Source organism: Equus quagga, chromosome 2 (genome assembly GCF_021613505.1).
Source record: "Equus quagga isolate Etosha38 chromosome 2, UCLA_HA_Equagga_1.0, whole genome shotgun sequence".
NCBI lineage: Eukaryota > Metazoa > Chordata > Mammalia > Perissodactyla > Equidae > Equus > Equus quagga.
In genome coordinates, this window is record NC_060268.1 from 93904632 (window position 1) to 93921392 (window position 16761).

Consider the following 16761-nt stretch of genomic DNA (forward strand, 5'->3'; position numbering starts at 1 on the left):
CCAGCACCAGGAGAAATAAATTTCTGTTGTCTATAAGCCACTCAGTTTGCAGTAATTTGTCATACAGCCTGAATGGATCAGGACACCAGGGAATTCCTTTCAGACGCTCCTGGAGTGGAAGGCAGCTGCAAGGTTCAAACGGTACTGCGACCGAGAGCGTACTTTTTGATGTTTTGAGACCAACTAGGAGAAATGTCCCTGCTGTACCAGGCATATAGATTTGGTGTATTAAATGAAAGAAAAAAAGTACACAATTATTCCTGCTCTTCCAGATGAAATCAAGAGCCCTGCCACATCGAGAAAGCTGTGCCTCCCCTTGAAGGACAGTCCTGCCACAGAAACAAGCGGCCCCGTTACCTGTCATGTACACTGCGCGCTCACTGGCAGGGCTGAGGCCAGTCCTGTTCTGAGCTGTGACCCAGAATTCATACTGGGTATTTGGCACAAGGTTTGTCACTGAGCAATATGTTTCTTTGACGGTCATTGTAAACTCTGGAAAAAGAAAAAAAAAGGCAAGAATTCAACCCTAAAAGAGGCCAAGTGGCTCCAAATTCATTGTGCTGAATCCCCCTGTAGTGGATTACAACACTGGCCCCCAATTTCTCCCACCCCTGTCTGCACAGCCCCCTGCAGTGTGCCTTTGCTGATCCTTGTATTGAGGGGTGCCGTCTTTCTAGGTGCCGTCTTTCTCACCATCACTTGAAGCTGGGCATAGCCATGTGACCTGCTTTGGCCAGTGGGACACTAGCAAACATGAGGCAAGCAGAGGCTTGGGAAGTGCCAGTGTATAGGGCCTTGTCCTGCTGCTGGGAACACCTCCACTTCCACGGGAACCAGTCTGAGTAAGCCTCTGGAGGCCGAGACCACGTGGGCAGAGGTCCCAGCCATCCACGTCATCCCAGCCATCACCGCTGAGGCCCCAGATACATAAGCAAGGCCACCTCAGGCCATCCAGCGCTACCCAAGCTGGCCCAGACCAGAAGAACTACCCAGCCAACTCACAGAATTGTAAGAAATAATAAATGTTTGTCATTTTAAGCCAATAAGTCGTGTGTGTGTGTGTTGGGGGGGTGTTGTTACACAGCAAAAGCTAACCGATACGCCTCCAAACCCCTCTAGACTCTTGAAAGGCAGTGATAACTCATTAACCCACCCTGTGACATCAGTTCCTTTATAACAAAGTGGCCCGTTTCAAAGACCTTCCTAGATTACCATGACACAGCCCCAATGCAATGTCTGCTTCTGTGTGTCTGCAGAGGACACCAGCAAGGTTGATTCATGGCAAAAACTGCAATTAATTAGACCTACCTTCTTGGACCCCAACCTCCCTTTTCAAATGTCCCCTTTTCCCTCCATGCCCTCTTTAGTCCTTATTCTGACCACCCTCACCCTCACTCACCATCGCTTAAACTTACTCTTCCTTTTCTCAAGAATTCCCCTTTCTTCCTGGTCCCTGAGCAGAAAAGCACCCTCGCCTTTGGCACTCAGAACCCTCCACCCGCATGACCTGGTACAATGAGAAGAGCTCTAAGCAGGAGCCTGTGGCCTTGGTTCCTGTCCTGGTTCTTCCATAACTCACGGTGTCCCCGTGGACAGCTCATTTCTCTCTGGGTCTCAGCTTCCTCATCCATCAAATGGAGATCTCTAAGTCCCTTTCCGGCAATCTTGCTCTGACGCCATGCACACAGGACAGGCCCTGCCAGGCGGGCCCTGACCCCTGACTCCTTCATATGCTCAGCTGGGGCTCCTCTGCTGTCTGACAGGAGAACAGCTTATCCATTATGAGGGGTGAGAGGCGGGGAGGAAGCTGCCCCAGCCCTAACCCCACACCGGCCAGCTCCAATTCCCCAGGGAGAGGATGGGCCAAGAGCTGTCCACAGTGATGGCTGGAGGCCCTTCCCAGGACCTGGCTCCCTAGGGGGATGTGGATCCAATCAGCAGCTGCCCTCCAGGCGGCAGAGCCCCACACGTCCCTCATGGGGATCTGCAAATGAACCCTCCAGTTTCTCCCAACACAAGGTTGCTCTGAGAGAGCCAGCCTGCCCTCACATGCCAGGACCTGCTAGAACCCAGCCAGGCCTCAAGGAGGGGTGTCCCCCCATTCCTGCACACAGTGCAGCCAGAGACTCATCCCAAGGACAACTCCCACCCAGCAGCTGTAGCTACCCTCCAGACACCTCAACCTGGCCTTGCGGTCTTCCCCAGTCTTGCCTTTCTAGCCCTTCCTGCCATGCTCACCTGCCTGCAACCCATCCTCTGGGTAGTTCCCAGATTGCAACAGTTCCATGGAGCTGGGGGCGCAGATTCACCCCATCCCACCTTCCCACCTGCCAAGAAGGCAGGGCCCCAGCCTCTTGGGGGCCTCAGCCATCCCGGAGCAGGGTCATGTTCCTGGCAGAGCCTCACCTGTGTGGTCCTTCCCAGGCGAGCCATCCTGCACTGGCCGGTAGGATAGCTGATAGCTCTCCACGGTGTCGTCAGAGTACAAGCTCCAGCACACCCGGACCGAGGAGCCCGTGGCCGAGTTGGGGGCCTGTGGGTTTATCACTGGAGCAGAAGGAGCTGAAAAGGAAGAGGGAGAAAGACAAAGACAGATGAGGAGGCTTCAGCAGAGGTGGGGATGGGCCTTTACAGGAGCACTCATGCCCCAGTGCCACCCTGGGCTTTGGAGTAGGAAGAGGCAGCCTGGAGTGGACAAGGAGAGGAAGGCCTGACCTCCCAACCACGAGCCTGGAAGCAACAACCAGCACGTCCATTTCTGCTCTGACACATCCACGCGAGCCAGGGAGGAGGGGTCCGGGACAGGGGCTCAGGCTGGGGCCTGGTTTGCAAGTCCTGCCCCAGGTACGGGTCCTCTGACCCTTCCACGCCATCCGAAGAAGCAGGACAGCGAGGCCCACAGCACTGCTGCCCGCAGCCCTGGAGTGAACTGAGGAGGGGACGAAGCCTTCCACAGGGATCCATCCAGCAACCGCCTCCTTCATTACGATGAGAGAAGACTGGGTCTGGCCAAATTGTGCTTTTCAGAACCAGCTTCTATGGAGTCCATTTACCGTGCCAATTCTTTCTTCTCTGTAGGTTAATTCTTCTGCCCCCTCACCCCTACACAGACCCACACACAACAGAGAAACACTTGTTTTTCTTACATAATTCTCCCATGGCAGCACCTCCCTCCATCCCAGGCTTTTAAGAACATCCTCAGTTTCAAAATTTGAAATTACTCAATCCAGGTAAGAGCACAGCTAAACGTAAAGGAGTTCATTAGCCACAACTCAGTCTTTCCTTCCTGGTCAGGGGCTGGAAGACCCCACGTGACAAAGGTGAGGAAGAAGAGAAAGAACCTGAATCCCCGAACGACCAAGTCCAGGCCGAGTGGGAGACACCCTTCTACACCCTGTGGAGGAGAGCCCCACAGCAGACGCAGGAAGAGGGAGGGCTCTGGGAGCTGTTAAACTGCCCAGGGGTCTGGACGCAAGCAGGAGGGTGATGGTCCACGTGGGACCTACACACAGCGGGGAGATGAAAAATGTCGGTGCTTCTCAAGCACTGACTCGGGCGACAGGGCCTTTCCTTCCAAATGACTGGGCCTGATTATTCAGGCAGCACCTTCTAGGAAGGGAGGAAGGACCATCCAATGGACATCAGAGCTCAAAGAAATCTCCTCTTGACCCAGTGGGCCAGAGAGGTTAGGTAAGTTGTCTAAGGTCATACAGCTAGGAAGTGGTGAAGGTTGGCTTGTCACTAGTTCCACAGGATTCCAAAGCCCATCTCTTGACCGCTATGCTAAAAACAGCTACCCAGGAGGAACATAAATACATTTAAGGACATGAAATTCAGGCTACTTGCTTGGTGTAAATCAGGCAAGAGAGCAGGAGTTTATGCAGCCAGGCAGGCTACAAACAGAAAATAGTTCAAGGCTGCCTGGGGCCAGATGTCAGCCCCTGAATAGTGAGGGGAGCACTTACCCCGAGGAGGTCAGCTTCTGCTCTCACCCTTACAAGCCAGAAAGACAAAAACATGGAGCCAGAGGGAAAAAGTACTTGTTTCTACATCTTTATGATTTTCTTAGCCGTAAAAGTTTCTAACTCGAAGCTCAGGGCTGGGGGAAGTTGCTGTGAAGCAGGCCCCCGGGTGAGCTATGCACCTGGGATGGTGTTAATGGCGCCCATCAGCTGCTCCACGTCCGAGAAGTCCAAGGTCTGGTCTTCAAAGTCAGGCTGCGCCGAGATCTCCACGTCTGTTTCTGTTTTCAGGAATTTTCCAAGTCTGTTGGTATAAAAAGGCACACTAGCAAGAATGGAGGGGCATTTTCCTCAGGGTCTAGCTATTGTGCTGGGCCACTAGCAATAAACGAAGAAGCCTCTTTGTGGAACTTTTATTTCTTTATTTTAACATGCTGCTGGCCGCCTTTGGCCATCTGCTTCCGTGACTGACCCAGGAGGTCACCAACGGGGATGGGCGGGATTGGCTTGTGCATTCAAAGGGAGAAGATGGGGTGGGATCATGTCAGAGAGCGCGGTGGGGGGTCATATGCCAATGAGCTCCAGATCCACAGCCTCTGACAGCACCCCTGGTGACCCAGAAGCTCCCGCCCCGATGCCACCCCAAGATGTACAGCCTCTCCGCAGCTTCCCCTCCACAAGGCCAAGTGCTCTCAAGTTGCTGACCCAGGACCGGGGCTCTGGGTCTTCTTGCACCTGCTTCCTGGCAGTCACAGCATTTGTAAGTGGCAGAGGCAGACTTTGAAACCAGATCTGTCTTTTGCCAAAACCCATGCACTTAACCCTCACATTATTAAGCTTGAGTGTCCATCTTGCTTTACAGACATGGTCTCATTTAATTCCCACAAAACGATCCTTGTTTGTAGATAAGGAAGGTGGGTCCTTGACTGATTAGACTTGCCCAAGGTCATCGGGGTAGCAGGATTTGAACTCCTGTCTGACTCTGTAACGTGCATGCTCTCTGCAGTGCACAGTCTGGGTCCTGGCACAGCTGGGGGGCTCTGGGGACACTCTCTGGATCTTGGTTCCTCCTGGTGAAATAAGGGGCTTGTGGAGGAGATGTGACCATGAGTTTGCTGGCTGGGCCTCATCACAGGCTCCCTTCCAGCCCTGAGATTCAGTACTAGCAGGTCCTTGTGACCCTACACCGTCCTTCCAAAGCCAGTGCCATTTAACCTCAGAGGCAGACACAAGAGCTGAAACTGGGAGCATATAACCAAGTGGAACTGAGTCCATTTGGATATCTAGAGGTGAAAGAAAACACATGTCAGAACAAAAATATTACCTGTCAGCCATAGCCACAGCATCCTAAAAAGGAGGAGAAAAGATTAAGTTGATTTTGGAAATAAATTTCTTTTTCAAACTATATAATAATATAAACATATTTAAAAGCTTGGAAATTAGGAAGAAGCAAAAATCAGCCATATTCCACACCCTAACACAACCCCCGTTACCACGCCTGTGCATTTTTTCCCATACACTGCTTGTTTCCATTCACATGATATAAGCACTTTCCATGTTACGTATGGTCCTTTGGACCATCAATTTGAAACTCTGAGAAGTGTTCATTGAGTGGGAACTCCGTCGTTTACTTAACCTTCCCTCTATTTTTGGACATTCTGGTTCTTTCCAACTTTTTGCCATCATAAATAACAGCGAGAAGAACATCTTCATGTGTATCACTTTCTCCACGTTCTGGGTTATGTCTCTGAGACATAGTGGTACCATGGGACCACTGGTTCGAAAGGTCTAAGCATTCAGGGCTCTAATGGTGCCTGCCAACTTGCCTTCCAGCCTCAGTCACAGGTCCCTCGACCCAAGCCGGGCAGGAAGGAGGCGCTCTTGGGCTTTGAGGGGTGACTATGGGCTTGGTCAGTGTGGCAGCCATATTTGGCAACCAGGAAGCTCTGCGGGCCAAAGGCTCCTCCCTCACATCCTGGACACCACAACTGCCCCGTATTCCTGTGGGACCCCACCTCTGACAGAGATTGAAATTCCCACAGCCCAGCTGCATGGGAACATGGATTTCAAGGAAATGAAGAAATGGATTTTTTTTACAAGTCTGAATTTATGAAGTAAGATTTATAACTGCTGCATTCATAACTGGGAAATTGGAGGTACGTTTTTGGGGAGAATTTTCTCCCCAGCGCCCCAAGAAGCCATCAGGGGCTGGAAAGCTCTCAGCGAACTGTTTTTGCACAGTTCCAGGATGAGGGAACAGATCCGTAGGTAATCAGGACAGATGAACAAAGACTCTGGTGTTAGCTGAGCGATGGTGGAGGGCAGGGGTCAGCTGTGAATGAGCCTGCTCAGCCACTTATGGCGAAGCTGTGCAGAAAGATGGGGTGACAACCTCACCCTTGTGAATATCCAGTGGAATCAGATGGCAGCTGACCATAAAGTCAGTTGCAAAACCTCCAGGTGAACAGGAGACAACCTAACCTACTGCAGCCCTCACTGTCCTTCCCCGGCATTACTGACCTTTATGAAATCGACCTTCTCTTCATGACACATCTCCTCTATGGTTTCCATCAGTTCTTTACAGGTGTCCAGGTTTTCTCCACAGCTGACCAGTTGTCCATATAAGGCTTCTAACTTCTCTTTCTTCTTCTCCCCTAGAACTTGTATTTTTTCTTCATATTTCTGAGCAAGTGTTTCCAAGATCTCATTGTAATGTGACTCGAAGTTTTGTTCTTGTCTTCCAAAATTTTCCTGCAAGACAGTTCACTTCAGTCATCACTTCAGCGCATGTGGTGTGTCCACAGCTGAGTCATTTGGGGCATGAAAATGTATCTACATTGTGGCTATTTTAGTCCCTCCACGTTGTCTTATCATCTCTTGCCAGGGTGCTGTGGTGGACCCTGGGGGGGCTGGGACACAGGAGTTTCCAGCTAGAACCTCAAGGATAATCTTAGCAAAAAGCACTGCTTTCTCTCCTGGCAGCATTTTGCATCCTCCTCTCCCCACTTCACTTTAGCCACCTCCCATCACCATGACAACTGAGCAGGGAGATGAGTCGCCTGCTACAGGAACCTCGGACTTTAACATGGAGACGTTTGCTCCAGGATATTCCCACCCATCTTTCCTTCCTGAGCTCTCAACATCACATGATACTCATCTCCACTCCCTGATGCTCAGATTATACAAACACCAGGATCACACAGATCCTCACATCAACTAAGAGAAAGATGAAGGTGAGGGGGAATAAGGGTTGTGGCCAGATGGTGCTACCTAATAGATGAGAAAAGGCAAGAAGACAGAGGGAGGGTTGAGACCATACATAATCCTGGGGCACAATGGATGAGAAATATTAGAGCACATCGACTCCTGGTCCCCATTCCTTATATTGGAAGCCCAGGAGAGCTCTGTGGGTTCTGACTGATGTCATCCTCATCTGATAACAGGGACTTCCAAAGAAGAGGCTCTTATCAATCATTCAGGGGATATTTACTGAACACCTACTATGTGTGTAAGAATTTCTTAGAATGGCAGCAGAGAGGGAAAGCAGTAGATGACTCCCCTGTGTTGAGTGTAAAAGGAAGAGCTCAGAGTCCTCACTCAGGTGAAGACACTTTGACCTGAGAGTGAGCTGGTGGTGCAGAGTGCAGGGAGCTCTGTCCTGGCTGTTGCAGACTGACCCCTCCCACCACCAGCCTGTGCTTGGAAGGGGAAGGGCTTGTCCTCTCTCTGTGCCTTCCACAGGGCATGAGTGCAATAGCTCTCCTCACTTTTAAGAGTGGAGCAAAGGAGGGCAAGCTTCACAGGAAAGGGGCCTGGAGCTTAGCTAATTCCTATGAGGTGCTCCTGTTGATACACTCTGAGGCTGCATTAATAGGAGTAGAGCATCCACACAAAGAGAGGGGAGACAGAAGGCCCCCTGGTCCTCGTCCTGGTCTACCTCATCTGAAGGGTTAGCCTGAGCGCTAGCATTACAGTGATATACCATATACCTACTAGGCACACCCAGGGGACTATGACATGTTTGGTGGCAGGCACAGAGATGTATTAATCTTATGGAAAATAGATAAGAGATGAGGAAAAGCACACTTATTAATGACAGGATAGGTGTCTCACAATGCCCTGTCAAGGCTGGCCCATGAAAGAGTCCTACCTTGTAGTAGGACTGGGGATATACAGACACAGAAGACACAGTCTCCCCACTGAGAGCTTATAGTTCTGTAGGGATTGCCTACAGGTAATTGGTGATGAGGCACATGCCCAAGGTGCCATGGGTGGGCAGGGGAAGGGGTGAGGGGAGAGGGGCAGTAGTGATGCTGCATGTTCTAAGAAAATAGATTCTCCAACTCATACCAGACACAGCTGCTGACCCAGGTGCTGATGGAAGCAACATGTGTCTGGTGGGGTTATCACATGTGCTCTTACCTCCACAGTGATGAAAACCTCTTCTAAGTGACTTGCAAAATTTTCCATCTCGATAATCTGCTTTTCCAATTTGTACATATTTTTGTGAATTTCATCCTATCAAACAGAGGATCAGAGAGTGACGTCAGCAACATGGCAGAGTGAGCTGTTCCCTTTGTCTGTCCCCCTTTTGAACTACAACTAAATGGACATTCATTCACCAATGGAGGAAGCCCACACAGCACAACAAGGTGCCTGAGAGACACACACAGCTATGCACCTGAGGGTGGAGGGACTGGTCCTCTAGGAAGTGGTGAGGTAGGTGAGCACTCCCTGCCCTCCCCCAGCAGCCCTGTGCACACGTACCAATGCTTTCTACCCTGGCGTGAGTGCCCGAAAGTGGCAACACGTCCCTGGGTGACTGGAGGAAGAGGTGGTGGCAGCCCTTAGCATGCTCATGATCACTTTCCTGGTTGGGGGGAGCCCGCCATGCCCCTGCAGCCCCAAGGAGTGGCCCTAGGTCGGTCCCATAAGGAAGCCCCTCCCACCAAGCACAGCAGCTGGCAGAACCGCAAGCACAGGTGTGGCAGATCTACTTGCTGGGTAAGTGCACTCTAGGCCCAGGAGAGTGCCCATAGTACCGCTGAGCCCCAGAAGTGGGAGCAAGCTCCAGAGTGACTGTAGGAAGAGGTGGCAGGAAGAGGTGGTGGCAGCCCTTAGCCCACTTGTGATCACTTTCCCAACAGTGGGGGAGCCCACGGTGACCCTCGGCCCCACGAGCGGCTCTGGCTCAGTCCCTGAGAGGAAGCCCCACCCACCAAGCACAGTCCACATCAGCACCTGAATGCCCTCCAGGCCAGTGCAAGAGCCCATAGTACCCCCACAACTTCCAGCAGACTGGGTGGGACCAGAAACTCTGCTCCTGCTTACCCCTAGTGGTAGCAGGTGGAATCTGCAAGCTGATATTACCAAAAATGCCCTGACAAAAGATTAGTTCATCAAACACCATGAGAAACTGCAGCAACAATTCAGACCAGAAGGAAAATGACAATTCTCCAGAAACCAACCCTGAAGGCACAGAAATTTACAATCTAATGACAGAGAATTCAAAATAGCTATCAGAAAGAAACTCAATGAGTTACAAGAGAACACAGAAAGACACTTCAATGAGCTCATGAATAAAATGAATCTCTTCACCAAAGAGATTGAAACCATAAAAAAAAGTCAAGCAGAAATTCTGGATATGAAAAACACAATTAATGAAACAAAAATTAATCTAGAATGCCAAAGAAACAGAGCTGATGTTACAGAGGAAAGAATTAGTTATTTAGAGGATAAAAATATAGAAACGCTACAGGGGGAGGAGAAGCAAGAAGTAAGATTTTTTTAAAATGAAGGAATTCTTTGAGAAATATCTGACACAATTAGGAAAAGCAACATAAGGATTATAGGTATTCAAGAGAGAGAAGAGAGGAAGAAAGGAGCAGAGAGCTTGTTCAAAGAAATAATAGTTGAGGACTTCCTCAACCTGGGGAAGGAACTGGATTTACAAATACATGAAGCTAACAGAACTCCTAATTACATCAATGCTAAAAGACCCTCTCCAAGGCATATCATAGTAAAACTGGCAAAAGTCAATGACAAAGAAAAAATAAGAAGAAAATAACCTACAAAGGGAGAAATTAACAGCAACACAATAACAGTAGGGGACTTCAATACTCTACTTACGTCAATGGACAGATCATCTGGACAAAAAGTCAACAAATAAATAGTAGATTTAAACAAAACACTCGATCAGATGGACTTAATAGATATATAGAGAGGATTCCATCCAAAAAGAGCAGAATACACATTCTTCTCAAGTGCACATGGATCATTCTCAAAGATAGACAATATGTTGGGAAACAAGGCAAGCCTGATAAATTTAAGAAGGTTGAAGTCATCTCAAGCATTTTCTCCAACCATGACGTTATGAAACTAGAAATCAACTACAAGAAAAAAAGATGGGAAAGTCAGAAATATGTGGAGACTAAACAACATGCTACTGAACAACTACTGGATCAATGAAGAAATCAAAGGAGAACTTTAAAAATACGTGGAGAGAAACAAAAATGAAAACACAAAATATTAGCTCCTATGAGATGTGGCAAAAGCATTCATAAGAGGGAAATTCATAGCAATACAGGCCCACCTCAACAAAGAAGAAAAATCCCAAATAAGTAATCTTAAACTGTGCCTAATAGAACTAGAAAACGAAGAATGAACAAAGCCCAAAGTCAGCAGAAGGAGGGAAACAATAAAAATCTGGGCAGAAATAAATGAAATAGAGACAAAAAACAGTAGAAAGGATTAATGAAACTAAGAGCTGGATCTTCGAGAAAATAAACTAAATTGACAAACCCTTAGGCAGACTCACTAAGAAAAAAAGAGAGAAGGCTCAAATAAATAAAATTAGAAATGAAAGAGGAGAAATTACAACAGATACTGCCAAAATACAACTTTCTGCACTAAACCTGCAGAAAATGTATATGCCCCAAAACTGGATAACCTAGAAGAAATAGATAAATTCTTAGACTCATACAACCTCCCAGAACTGAATCAAGAAGAAATAGAGATTCTAAATAGACTAATTACAAGCAAAGACATTGAAACCGTAATCAAAAACCTCCCAAAAAACAAAAGTATAGGACCAGATGGCTTCTCTGGATAATTCTACCAAACATTCAAAGAAGATTTAATACCTATCTGTCTCAAACTACTCCAAAAAATTGAAGAAGATGGAACACTTCCTAACTCATTGTATGAGGCCAACATCACTCTGATACCAAAACCAGACAAGGATAATCCAAAGAAGGAAAATTACAGGCCAATATCACTAATGAACATAGATGCAAAAATCCTCAACAAAATATTGGCAAACCAAATACTGCAATACATTAAAAGGATCATACCCCATGATCAAGTAGGATATAAACCAGGGATGCAGGGATGGTTCAACATCCACAAATCAATCAATGTGATACACCACATTAACAAAATGAGGAATGAGAATCTCATGATTATTTCAATAGATGCAGAGAAAGCATTTGACAAGATCCAACATCCATTTATGATAAAAACTCTCCATAAAATGGGTATAGAGGGAAAGTACCTCAACATAATAAAGGCCACATATGAGAAACCCACAGCCAACATCATACTCAATGGGTAAAAACTGAAAGCCATCCCTCTGAGAAGAGGAACAAGACAAGGGTGCTAACTCTTGCCACTCTTATTCAACATAGTGCTGAAGGTTTTGGCCAGAGCAATTAGGTGAGAAAAAGAAATAAAAGGAGTCCAGATTGGAAAGGAAGAAGTGAAACTCTCACTGTTTGCAGATGACATGATTCTATCTATAGAAAACCCTAAAGAATCCAACAGAAAACTATTAGAAATAATCAACAACTACAGCAAAGTTGCACAGTACAAAATCAATGTACAAAAATCACTTGCATTTCTATACACTAAAAACAAATTAGGAGAAAGAGGACTCAAGAATACGATCCCATTTACAATTGCAGCAAGAATAAAATATCTATGAATAAACTTAACCAAAGAGGTGAAAGACCTAAACACTGAAAACTATAAGACATTATTGAAAGAAATTGAAGAAGATATAAAACAATGGAAAGATATTCCATGCTCATGGGGTGGAAGAATCAACATAGTGAAAATGTCCAAACTTCCTAAAGCAATCTACAGATTCAGTGCAATCCCAATCAGAATCCCAATGACATTCTTCATGGAAATAGAACAAAGAATCTTAAAATTTATATGGAACAACAAAAGATCTCGAATAGCCAAAGGAATCCTAAGGAAATAAAAACAAAGCTGGAGGCATCAGAAGCCCTAACTTCAAAATATACTACACAGTTATAGTAATCAAAATAGCATGGTACTGGCACAAAAACAGACACACAGATCAATGTAACAGAATTGAAATCCCAGAAATAAAACCACATATCTAGGGGCAATTAATCTTCAACAAAGGAGCTGAAAACATACAACGGAGAAAGGAAAATCTCTCCAATAAATGATGTTGGGAAAACTGGACAGCCACATGCAAAAGAATGAAAGTAGACTATTATCTTGTACCATACACAAAAATTAACTCAAAATGGATTAAAGACTTATATGTAAGACCTGAAACTGTAAAACTCCTAGAAGAAAATATAGGCAGTACACTATTTGACATTGGTCTTAGTAGCATCTTTTCAAACACCATGTCTACTGAGGCAAGGGAAACAAAAGAAAAAGTTAACAAACGGGACTACATCAGACTAAAGAGCTTCTGCAAAGCAAAGGAAACCTTGAACAAAACGAAAAGACAACCTACCAACTGGGAGAAAATATTTGCAAATTATTTACCAGACAAGGGGTTGACCTCCAAAATATATAAAGAACTCAAACAACTCAACAACAATAAAACAAACAACCTGATCAAAAGATGGGCAGAAGATATGAAGAGACATTTTTCCAGAGAAGACATACAGATGGACAACAGACACATGAAAAGATATTCAACATCACTAATTATTAGGGAAAGGCAAATCAAAACTACAAGGAGATATTGCTTTCACCGGTCAAAATGGCTATAATTACCAAGACAAAAAGCAACAAATGTTGGAGAGGATGTGGAGAAAAGCAAACGGTCATACACTGCTGGTGGGAATGTAAACTGCTACACCCACTATGGAAAACAGTATGGAGATTTCTCAAAAAATTAAAAATAGCAATACCATACAATCCAGCTATCCCACTACTGAGTATTTACCCAGAGATCTTGAAATCAATGATCCAAAGAGATTTATGCACCCCTATGTTCTTTGGAGCATTATCCACAATAGCCAGCATGTGGAAGCAACCCAAGTGCGCTTCTACAGATGAATGGATAAAGAAGATGTATATGTATACAGTAGAATACTACTCAGCCATAAAAAAAAGACAAAATCATCCCATTTGCAACAACATGGATGGACCTGGAGGGTATGATTTTAACCGAAATAAGCCAGACAGAGAAAGACAAATACTGCATGATTTCACTCATATGTGGAGGATAACAAACACATGGATAAAGAGAACAGATTACTGGTTACCAGAGGGGAAGGGGGTTGAGGGGTGGGCAAAAGGGGCAAAGGGGCACATATGCTTGGTAATGACAAAAATTAGACTACTGGTGGTGAGCATGATGAAGTCTATTCAGAAATTGATAAATAATAATGTACACCCGAAATTACACAGTCATAAACCATTATGATCTCAATAAAATTACAGGAGAAAAAAATGAAAAACAGAGGCTCACAAGATGTTAATGTTACATCTTTTCCCTCTCCCTTTTGTATAAGGCATTTTAGATTTATTTCCTGCCTGCATACTTGAGATAGAAATGCAACATCAAGAGAAAGAAGAACCAAGGAGACCTATTTACCTTGGCGCTCTCCAGGGCTTTATTGAGTGGGGTCACCTCATGTTCTTTGTGTTCATCAAAAACCTTCTCCAATGCTCTTATTGGAGTTTTGCAAGTGACACAGAAGACGTCGGCAGCTTCTTCCTCGTCCTCCTCCTCTGGGATGACGTAGCATTCATACTCCTCACTGGCACGGCCGTGTGTGTACCTATAGGCTTCTCGCAAGTCCTGGCACTGGCCTGCTGAGCCCCACCCTCCGAAGCCCAGGTCCTGGGTCTCAGCTGCCTCTGCACTAAGTCTCCAGTCTCTCTGCTCCCTGGCTGGTTCTCTCCTCGTCATCCCATAAGGAGGATATTCTGAAACCTCTATTCTGGGCGTGGTTTCATCAACAAACTCATCCCCCAGTTCATGATCATCTTCAAGTCCGTATAAATGGACAAGTTCGTCCACTTCCTCTTCGAGGTCTCTTTGAGTTTTACCTTTCACTGCCCCTCTTGGCTCACTGGTTATTTCAGCTTGGACAACTTCTCTTCTCATCCGAGTGTTTTCTTCTGGGAAGATTTGCAGTCTGTCTTCAGAGTCATACAGATCCATGTGATAAAAGTGGAAGTTATGGGGGGCAGTAGACCTGTGGAGCCCGGGTGTCTCCCCCGCTTCCTCCTCCATCATAGGTCTGGAAGACCTGGGCAGCACCTGTGCACAAGAAGGAGCCTTCCTGGGCAGTTAGTAGTGGATATCCCAGGCCTAGAAGACAAAAAGAGGAAGGAAACTCTGTTTCTGAGACAGTCATTGCAGGAGAAAGTCATTAGATTGCGCTTTATCCATTCTTAACTTTTTAAAAGTGAGAAGCTCACTTGTGGTTCTACTTTGAACTATCTGTAAAGAAAGGTTTGCTTTCTACAGGAGGATGGGCTTTCCAAGCTTAAAAGAGACAGAAGAAATTACAAAAGAAACACAAATAGATTTGACTAACAATCTACTCTTATACATAAAAAAAAAACCTCAAAAGGCAAAATAATGGGAAGTGTCTCAGGCAATTATTATTAAACAAATTGTATAAACTAATTTTAAAAATTAATCTCAATAGATTACCTACTGTGCAAGGACAATTCACAAAATAATTACTTTTGTGCATAATATCATCTGTACAAAACATTTAGAGAACGGTCCATCCTTGAGAGTAACAGAGAACAAATAAATGTCATTTTGCCTTTCCAGTTAGCAAATACTTAAAAATAGAAAACTGATACCTAAGGCTGGGTGCGGGTGCAGTGAAGCGCATACTCTCATGGGCTGCTGGTTGGAATGTAAACTGGCCCCGCCTCTCTGGAGAGCAGACTTGGCAACATGGATCAGGAGCCTTAAAGCTGTGCACACTCTTTAATCTAGCTTTCCCTGAGGAAAAATGTCAAATACAGGGGAAACATTTTTTTCTATATAAAAATATCCACCATAAAATTTTTTAGAATAGCAAAAAAGCATTGGAAAAGGCCTGCTGCTTAGGGGAATGGTTAAGTAAAGTAGGATATTACACTCCGTAGAATATAATGCTGCCTTTAAAATGGTTAGGGAGAGCTAATGATAACTTGGAAAAAGATCACAATCTGATGTTAAATAAACAGAATACTCATTATATATAGACTATGATAACCACTATTTTAGTGGAAGTACATAAAATCTAGAGAAAAATAGTAATAGTAGTAGTAAATGCAATGTTAGTAGTAGCTACTACTTATTGCGCACTTGCTGTGTGCTATGCAGTTCATGTACATTGTCTTGTCCTCATATCAACCCTAAATGGTAGGTGCTGCTGTTATCTCCATCTTACAGAGGAGGAAACTGTGACTCAGAGAGAGTATCTTGTGCGAGGTCACATAGTTAGTAAGTCATTGAACGGCGGTTTGAACCTTAGTCTGGGTGGTGGCCACAAGGATGTGGTGGCAGATATGCAACTACAGCGAGCGTGACTGACCAGGGGTTTCAGCTGCAGTCTGAAGCTCATCAAGATATTTGCATAGAGGACATGCTTCCCATGGGCATCTCCCATCCAGTGACAAAGTGTAGCAAGGATACTAAGGCAGATCCGTTTCTGGTTGACACAAAACCACTCTGATGGCAAATTTTGGCTGGAGCCTTGCCAAACCTTTCTTAGAGGGCATGGCAGTCTCGGACGCTTCCTGCAAACCTCTCCTCCTTTCCTCCTTCTCTTGGGGTCAGACTTGAATCACGACAAGACAGCTCTCAGCCTTTCCTATCTTGCTCCCTATTTTATCTCACACAGGCGTTTCCCCTAATGAAATTCTTGCACATTTCATCCCGTCTGGTGCCTGCTTCTTGCAGGACTGAAGTTTAACACAAACTGTTAGACTTCAAAGCCCCTGCTTTCTTCCTAGCACACGATTGCCATTGTGTTATATTAATTATTTTTTGTAATATTTTTACTGATACATAATTCACATACTGTACAATTCACCTGTTTAAAGTGTGTAATTCAATGGTTTCAGTATATTTGCATTTACGTGCAACAATCACCATAGTCAATTTTAGAACATTTTCACCATCTCAAAAGGAAACCCGACACTCTTTAGCTATCACTGCCTACAGTCCTTCATTTACACCAGCGCTAAGCAACCACTAATCGACTTTCTGTCTCTATTGCTTTTTTGTGTGGACATTTCATGCGAATGAAATCAAATCAAATCAGTGTTCTTTTGTGACTGGCTTCTTTCTTAGCATGATGTTTTCAAGGTTCAGCCATGTTGTAGCATGTGTCAGCACTTCATCCCTTTGTAGAGTGGGATAATAGTTCATAGTATTGATACGTCATATGTTGTTTATCTATTCATCAGTTGATTTGCATTGTTTCTCATTTCATTTGGGTTGTTTTCATCTTTTGGCTATTATAAAGAACGCTAGGTACTTATGAATAAATACCTAGGAGTGGGATTGCTA

General features: G+C 45.4%; 1 protein-coding gene across 8 annotated transcripts in view; it reads right to left on the reverse strand.

Moving 5' to 3' along the window:
• The window catches only part of FSD2 (fibronectin type III and SPRY domain containing 2), a 49591-nt gene that overhangs the window by 13591 nt on the left and 19239 nt on the right, over positions 1 to 16761 (reverse strand). For 5 of the 8 annotated variants that reach the window (XM_046653795.1, XM_046653796.1, XM_046653793.1 and 2 more), the window contains 8 exons: positions 15060 to 15204; positions 13831 to 14553; positions 8385 to 8480; positions 6483 to 6713; positions 5287 to 5309; positions 4145 to 4266; positions 2407 to 2562; positions 358 to 492 (listed from right to left, as the gene is read on the reverse strand). In XM_046653795.1, coding sequence (XP_046509751.1) covers positions 358 to 492; positions 2407 to 2562; positions 4145 to 4266; positions 5287 to 5309; positions 6483 to 6713; positions 8385 to 8480; positions 13831 to 14478 — 1411 coding nt within the window. In that variant the 5' untranslated portion in view covers positions 14479 to 14553; positions 15060 to 15204. The remainder of the gene's footprint in view (positions 1 to 357; positions 493 to 2406; positions 2563 to 4144; positions 4267 to 5286; positions 5310 to 6482; positions 6714 to 8384; positions 8481 to 13830; positions 14554 to 15059; positions 15205 to 16761) is intronic. The other 3 variants (XM_046653798.1, XM_046653800.1, XM_046653797.1) reach the window with 1 other exon arrangement.